The sequence below is a fragment of the Gossypium arboreum genome, chromosome 2, assembly GCF_025698485.1.
Source record: "Gossypium arboreum isolate Shixiya-1 chromosome 2, ASM2569848v2, whole genome shotgun sequence".
NCBI classification, from domain to species: domain Eukaryota; kingdom Viridiplantae; phylum Streptophyta; class Magnoliopsida; order Malvales; family Malvaceae; genus Gossypium; species Gossypium arboreum.
Genome location: NC_069071.1, coordinates 14,937,384 through 14,945,028, shown reverse-complemented (window position 1 = coordinate 14,945,028; position 7,645 = coordinate 14,937,384). Strand labels below are relative to the sequence as shown.

The 7,645-nt window shown below is 38.8% G+C and overlaps 1 protein-coding gene across 1 annotated transcript; it reads left to right on the top strand.

Annotated features, from left to right (window-relative positions):
* Nucleotides 1-6,557: 6,557 nt before the first annotated feature.
* LOC108465655 (uncharacterized) lies at nt 6,558-7,301 on the top strand. The gene is made up of 3 exons (XM_017766030.1): nt 6,558-6,615; nt 6,723-6,948; nt 7,118-7,301. The coding sequence occupies exons 1-3, from the start codon at nt 6,558-6,560 to the stop codon at nt 7,299-7,301; spliced, it is 468 nt and encodes a 155-aa protein (XP_017621519.1).
* Nucleotides 7,302-7,645: the final 344 nt, after the last annotated feature.

Genomic DNA, 7,645 nt, shown 5'->3' with positions numbered 1-7,645 from the left:
ACACAGTAACCAGCTTGTCTGGAAAATTTTAAATGGACTGTGAAAATGATTAAGTCAAGTTTGTGTGCACATTGTGTTCGACTCCGGTAACGGACTCGGGTACGGGGTGTTACAGTGAGTTTCCCACCAATGATGTTATTGCCTTTCCACGAATTTGATGTAATACTGGGTATAGACTAGTTATCGTTACATGATGTAGTGGTTAACTGTTGACAGAAACATATTGATTTGAAATGTCCATTAGGTGAATTGATTACAGTTGTGCCTGGCAAGCTACATAATGCTACCAGAGTTGCTTTAGCTATTTCTACGCAGAAGATGATTCGCAAAGGCTATGAGGCATCTTTAGCTTACATATTGGATACTCGATATTCGAAAATGAAGTTGGATCATGTACCAGTTGTTAATGAATTTTTGATGTATTTCCTAAAGAGTTACTGGGATTGCCACCAGAGTGTGAAGTTTAATTTGTTATTGAGTTGATACCCAGGACTGCACCGATATCAACTACACCGTGTAGAATGGCACCGATTGAATTGAAAGAAATTAAAGCACAGTTGCAAGAATTACTAGATAGAGGTTTCATTCGACCAAGTGTATCTCCTTGGGGTGCACTAGTACTGTAACGCCCTGAATAAACTGTTTCTATTTCGGTAAATATCTAACACAATTATGTATCTGCTTCAGTGGTTTAGTGTTCTGGGTGTGTGCGAGAGGTTTTGGGTTCAAGTCCCACCTTTAGTAATTTTGCTATTTTTTATCTGAGCCTTACCCTTGTTGAGTGGGCTTATATAAAATTGTCTGTTAATTCATATTAGAATGAGCCTGCTGGTTCGAGTGGTAAGTGGATTGTTATGCTAAAGGTCCTGTGTTCAAATCTTTGTGTGAGCGAGGGAGTTTATTTTTGCTTCAGTTGTTTGAGAGTGTTTGGATAGAGATAGAATTCTGAAGTGGTCGTGATTGAGAAGATAGTGGGGAGTTATCAAAATATTTTATTTTTTAATTTTTGTTCCTATTTTGTTTTCAAGATTTTCTCTCTCCTCCCAAAATATTCTAACGTCAGTTCTTCTCTGTTCTCCACTATATTCTGTTCTTCTTATTTTTTTGACGGTTTTGTTCTTTTCTCAACTGTTGTAATCTTGTGTTTCGATAATACGGTGTTCTTCGTGCCTTTTCGATAAGTGGGGTTTCGCTTGACAGCAAGTTTTGGTTTTGTTAACTATTTGGTATTACTCGATTTGTGGGATTGTCATTAAGGGAGTAATCTAAGAGGATAGTAATTCATGAGAATGTTATTGTGCAGGAATTGACGGGGAACCTTTGGTTAGTGCTCCAGCGATTTAGTACGCTTTAGCGGTGGTTGTTGTTGACAGTAGTTCTTGCGCTATTTCGAATTTATGAGTTGTTTCATAAATTTATTGCTAAGTGGTCAAATGGATTGCTGTTTCTTAGGTTTTGGTGGGCTCGAGGTTGCTGTAGCATCTTAAACGAATCAGGTGTGTACTCATTACGCAGAAAAATGAGCTTTTGCGTAAGCCAAAAAACCACACTGTCAACGCCACATGGGCATGTGCTTGGTCGTGTGGTTGATCGTGTGCAAGACACAGCTGTGTGGTTAACAAGGCATGGCCGTTCGCAAAAGACAGTCATGTGGTGGTGTGAGTCTGGTCGTATGGGCCCACACAGGCATTCTACACGGGAGAAACTTGCTATAAAAATAGAAAGCTTTTCATCACTTTTTTTTATCACTTTTTCTTTAGCCTCCAGGCCGTGTGAGTCACATGGGCAAGGCCAATTTGGGCGTGTAGGCCCACACGAGCACGTCGGCAGAAATTTTTGAAATTTTCCTAGGGTCACACGAGTAGTTCTGACCGACTGTGGACCCACCGTAGGGTCGATAAGGGCAAACCAAACCCTAGCTTATATGATCTGGTATTTTGATAGTATACTCTGAGTAGGACATTATTATGCACGTCTAACTATTCTGCTATATGTATGTCTCTTATCTGTATATAACCATGCTGAGAGTGTCTAATCTGTAATATCTGTATCTGATTTCTGTAACTGTTGTGGGTGGGATTTGTATATGTGGAGGAAGTGTTCTATATGGCGATCACCGCCTATATTCTTGCAGTATGGCTGCATATTATCTGATATGTGTCGTAATGACATGATATAGTGTGTAGGGATGGGTGGGTGTTTTTAATCCCACATGTTGTGTTGGGATGGATGGAATTGGTGTGTAGAGGATGGGGTAGGATTCTGTATATCTGTTCTGCATACCTGTATCTGTTATTTGTATCTAAAATGGACATAAGTCCGTATTTGTATCTGGCTGAGCATGAAATTTCTGAATGTTTTACCTGCGTATTTCTATTGGGTTACACACTGAGTTTGTGAAAACTCACATCTTTTGTCTGTTCTGTACAGGTAATCCACAGAATTAGGAAGATTGGTGCAGCAGAAACTTAGCAGTGACCATTGATACTAGAACTGATTATACTCAGTTATTATGGTTTTTATTTAAATTTCAGACTTAATTGTGAGTTTGTAATTTATGGGACTCTCTGGACTGAACGGTTTTTAAACTTTTGGTTTTGGTTTATTTGCTTGTTTATTTTCATGGTATAATAAACGTTTAAGCAAACGACATCTTTACTAAAAAAAAAAGGTTTCTCTGAAAATACGAATTGGATTTCGAAAAAATAACGGTATTCTTAGACTTTTGCTGTAAAATATGTTTTGACAAGTAAAAGAATTAATTAACATTTTCGCAATGGATATAAAAGAATATGAGTTAATAAGCTGAGATTATTTAACATAACAACTCCATTTTTAAAATCCATTCTTTTTGATGTATTCGGATTCGATCATAATGTGTAGGCCGGGTTTGGGGTGTTGTATTTAGTCATATCAGAGCCAGGTTGTAAAACTCGACTGTGAATTTTGGGTTCTAAAATTGTATTTCAGGAAGAATTGGTTTTACAAATAATTTGAATAATTTGAGGAAATATGTGGTATACTGAGTCTCCGGCGCTGATCTTGTAAGTATTTCTGAACTTTAGATGGAAAACTCTAAAAACGCTGTAGTTAGTACTTTCTGAAACTATATTGAGCTAGATAGAGATTGAAATATCTAAAACACTTTTGAATTACTGATAATTTATGCATAAAATATCTATTTATAAAAACTAGAACTGATACATTGTAACATCCTGATTTTTGGGTTTTTCATAATTTCCGAGAATTTGGTTAAGTTTTTTAAAATTTGGTATTTGGTAGTGAAAAGTCATAGTTGGAATATGTAAATGGGCTTATGGAAGGCCCATGTGATGGCCAAAACCCGGTAGAATTTTTGAACTTTGGACTTAAGAAGTTAGGGGCTTTGGATAGGTGGCCTTATTAAAAGTTGTGAGTGAAATGTATCACAAAGGAGCCCCTAGCAAAGTCGCTAAGTGACGCCACTAAGGAGCTAAAAATGTGGCGTGTAAGTGGTTGGGGGAAACTTGGGTTCGATTCTCTGTGACGGCAAATGTGATGTTATTTTTATGCCTTGAGCATGCAGAAGTTTGAAGCCGAATGGAATTCTGTGGGAGAGAGTTTAAATCGGTTGAGTGCTTGAATTAAGGAGTGATAAGGGGAAATATTTTAGGGATTTGAAAGAGAGATTAGAGTTGGTCGAATAGAGGGGATTAGGGAGGAGAAATCGGCTAGGGGGATTTTGAGGGTAGTATTTCGGCATTAGGCTATAGTTGTGCCGATTTTCCTCTGTTTGAGCACCATAGAACCATTCTTTTCTTTTTATTTTCTTCTCTAACCGAAACTGTCACCCTTTCCATCCATCTTTCCTTTCTTTTCTTCTCCAAAACCAGTCCACTATTCCTTTTCGTTTCATCTACTCCTCCTTTCCTTACCTTCTCTTTTGCCGAAAAGCCACAAAAGCCGAAACCTGTGAAGCTTTGTGGTGCCGATTTCTTGTTGACCAGCAACCTTCTTTTCTCTTCACTTTTTGGTGACCAATTCCTTCTTCTAAAAAACTCTAAGTGGTACAAAGGAAGACTGTGGTAAGTATTCGTACTCTAAATCGATTCAGTAGTAACTGTTGACAAAAGCCGAAACCCCCTATAGTTTAGGGAGGTTGCCGATTTGAGACATAGGCCTTTTTGGGCTTTTTCATTTGATTCTTATGGTTTGTATAGTGGAGTAGATAACTTTGGAGGAGCAGCAAGGCTTGGGGTACCGATTTGGATAACTTGGATCGAGCATCGGACTCGGTGAAGGTAAGTGATCTATGGCCATTAGGGGTTCTTTGGCCGAATATGGTAAGGTGGATTTTGGGTTTGATAAGCATGATTTGTACACTAAGTATGGTGATGGTTAATTGTAGGTTGGCATGGGAGACTTTGCTAGTGAACGTCACAAAACAGGTGTGTAACGAACCCTCTTTCGTAGCTTAACTCGATATGTGCCGAAAAGTCGAAATGCTGAAATTCTGGCATTTCGAGGACTTGTGAGCATGCAAAAGATTATAGGTTGGTTAGATACGCTAAGTTTGATGATCGGGATCATTGGAACAGGTAAGGGCACGATTTTCTGCATCACGGTAAGTTAGGCCTCGAGGGGCTAAAATCAGGCCCAATGGGCTTCCGGGCCCATTTGGGTAAATTTGGTAGAAAATGGAATCTTGTTAAATTATGCGTTAAGACAGTTAATACTGTTATAGAATATAGGCTAAATGGGCCTAGAGGACTAGATCGGCTATGTAGGGTCCATTAGGGGTTTTTGGCCCAATAACTCAGTTTTGCTAAGAATGGGCTAGAATCGTTGCTAAACACTTGAAATTGTTGATAATTAATAATGAGCATAGAAAACCCTAATAATTGATAAAATAATGAAATTACCCTTATAATGTGAAAATGACCATTTTGCCTCTAGGTGAAAATGACCATTATACCCCTAGGGATATGTTATAATTAAGATGCATGTGATATTGTTTTATACATGATATGCCATGATATGTACATGATATGCCATGATATATTCATATATGCATGGGTTGGGTTTTATATGAATGGAGGAAGTGCAAAAGGGCTTTGCCCGGGCCATCAAAAAGGGCTTTGCCCGGTTTATCAAAAGGGCTTTGCCCTAGTTATTAAAAGAGGCTAGGCCTCCAGTTATATGATAAAGCAGCTATGCTGCCAGTGGAGAGTTTGGTTGGGTGGGTTGAGTTATTCCTCACATAGAGAGCTTGGTTGGTACGGGTGGAGAGTAGCAGATGGTGGGTTGAGTAGTCTCCCCAAATGGGCTTGCATATATTCATTAATATTGCATGTGTTATTGAAATGGGCCTATGGGCCATACCGTTTACAGTAAAGGCTTCGGCCCAGTGATATGAATAATGAAAAGGCTTCGGCCCAGTATATGTTGAGACTGAATTTGTGCTTAGGCCCAGTAGGCTGATATTGGTTTGGGCTCTGAAAGGGGCTTGCTCCACACTGAGTTTCCAAACTCACCCCCTTCCTTAACCTTACAGGTGAGCCTTGATGTGGGGACTTGGAGCCGGAGGGGATTCAAAGTGGCCATGGTGATCACTTTTGGACTTTAAAATAAGTAACTGGTTTTTCGTTAGTTTATCTTAATTACTTTTTATTTTTGGGTTGTAATAAGGCCATTTTAACTTTATTCTCTTTTTGGGATTATTCTATTTTTAGTAACTCTAAATATTTCTGATAATACTTCAAATGGGCTAGACTTAGGGCGTTTTCAAAATGATACTCATTTTCAAAATAACGTAACGACATGATTAATCGGTTTACCAAAGATATCTACTCAAACGAATTTCAACTCGGTTATCAAAGTGTGGCAATGGTTGTGGGCATGTCTAGGATTGGATCCAATCAAAGAGCTTCGTATTTAAGCAGCCTTCATGGCTCACCTCCTCTGTTTTTGGATACCTACCTGGTGCACAGCTTCCATTCACTTGATTAAGCCTTAACAAAAGACGGTTTATTAAATCACTAAAGCGAAACGTGGATTCTTAATTTCAATGTGGCACGTCGGATTCGACCATAACGTTTGGGCTAGGTTTGGGGTGTTACATTTAGTGGTATCAGAGCCAGGTTGCAACAACTCGGCTGTGGGTTTCTAAACAGGTTTTAAATCAAGAATTTCAAAACAAAGGTATTTTAAATCAATTTTTAGGAAATTTCTATTTTTGGGACCAAATACATGTTTTTGTTGTTTTAAATGGTTTGGAAGAAAAAGGTGGCACACTGAACCCCGGCACCAAGTCTGTAAGTATACTTTCTTTTATATTATGTGATATTAATGATATGCTATGGATAAGAACTGAGACCCTGCTAAGATACTTTAGATAGGGTAGAACTGTAAAACGGTAGGAATGAGACTGTTGCTAGGCTACGACGTTGCGAAAATAATCCTTGAACTACTATATTTCCATAAGACATCTCGTAATAAACAATTGAAAAATTAAACTAATGTCATAAAATTCGTAATCAAATAATTCGATAGGGGCCCTGGATTGGCTAGGGGTGGAAATGGTATGGGCTGAGGATAGAGAGCACCGGGCAGAGGTGCTAAGAAGATTGGGGCTAGGTTGCCTGTGTTTGTTTATGCTACTCAATGCCGAAAGGATAGAGATACTCCAGATGTTAGCACCAGTACATTCTTAATTTTTGATGTACCTTATACTACTTTGATAGACATAGGTTCTACGCACTCCTATGTAGCTAGTTCTATTTCTGAAAACCTGGGGATTTCAATTGAGAGCACTTCTAGTGAGGTTATTGTACTAAGTCCATTGGGACAGTCTATTCGGGTTGGTAAAATTTATAGAAATATTCCGTTAGGAGTACAAGGGGCTGAATTTCTGGCAAATCTGATAGAGCTTCCGATTGGGGAGTTTGACTTAATTCTGGATATGGATTAGTTGGTCGAGCATTGAGTTATTTTGGATTGCACAACTAAGAGGGTTATTCTATTGTGATCGGTGAGCGTTGAGATTATCTATCTAATGTGTCTTCGCTTTTGTGGCTGAGAAACTGATTCGGAAAGGGTGTGAGATGTAATTGGATTATGTTAATGTTTTTGTTTTTAGTGACTCTTGTATAGGGGATATCAGAATAATGAGGGATTTTCTAGATGTTTTCCCTAAGGAGTTATCGAGTTTACTTCCGAATCAGGAAGTTGAGTTCAGTATTGAGCTTCTGTCAAGTACAGCTCCGGTGTTCATCGCTCCCTACCGAATGGCACTGAAGGAGCTTATAGAGCTTAAGGCTTAACTTCAAGAGCTTTTGGATAGTGGTTTCATTCGCCTTAGTGTGTCTTTGTGGGGGCACCAATTCCGTTTGTGAAGAAAAAGGATGGCACCATGAGGATGTGCATTGATTACCGGCAATTGAATAAACTGACTATGAAAAGCAAGTATCCACTTTCGAGGATCAACAATTGGTTTGATCAGTTTCAAGGGGCTTCTGTGTTTTCAAAAATTGATCTTTGGTCTGGGTACCATCAACTTAGAGTTAAGGAAGTTGATATTCATAAGACTGCATTTAGGACTCGTTATGGGCATTACGAGTTCCTAGTTATGTCGTTTGGTCTGATGAATACTCCGACTGCATCCATG

What these genes read in the sequence shown, in the direction of transcription:
- LOC108465655 (XM_017766030.1), top strand. Translation starts at nt 6,558, where the DNA reads ATGGTATGGGCTGAGGATAGAGAGCACCGGGCAGAGGTGCTAAGAAGA. An exon ending in GCTAAGAAGATTGGGGCTAG is followed by an intron (nt 6,616 to 6,722) that starts GTTGCCTGTGTT and finishes CTACTTTGATAG; the next exon opens with ACATAGGTTCTACGCACTCC. An exon ending in TTAATTCTGGATATGGATTA is followed by an intron (nt 6,949 to 7,117) that starts GTTGGTCGAGCA and finishes TTTTGTTTTTAG; the next exon opens with TGACTCTTGTATAGGGGATA.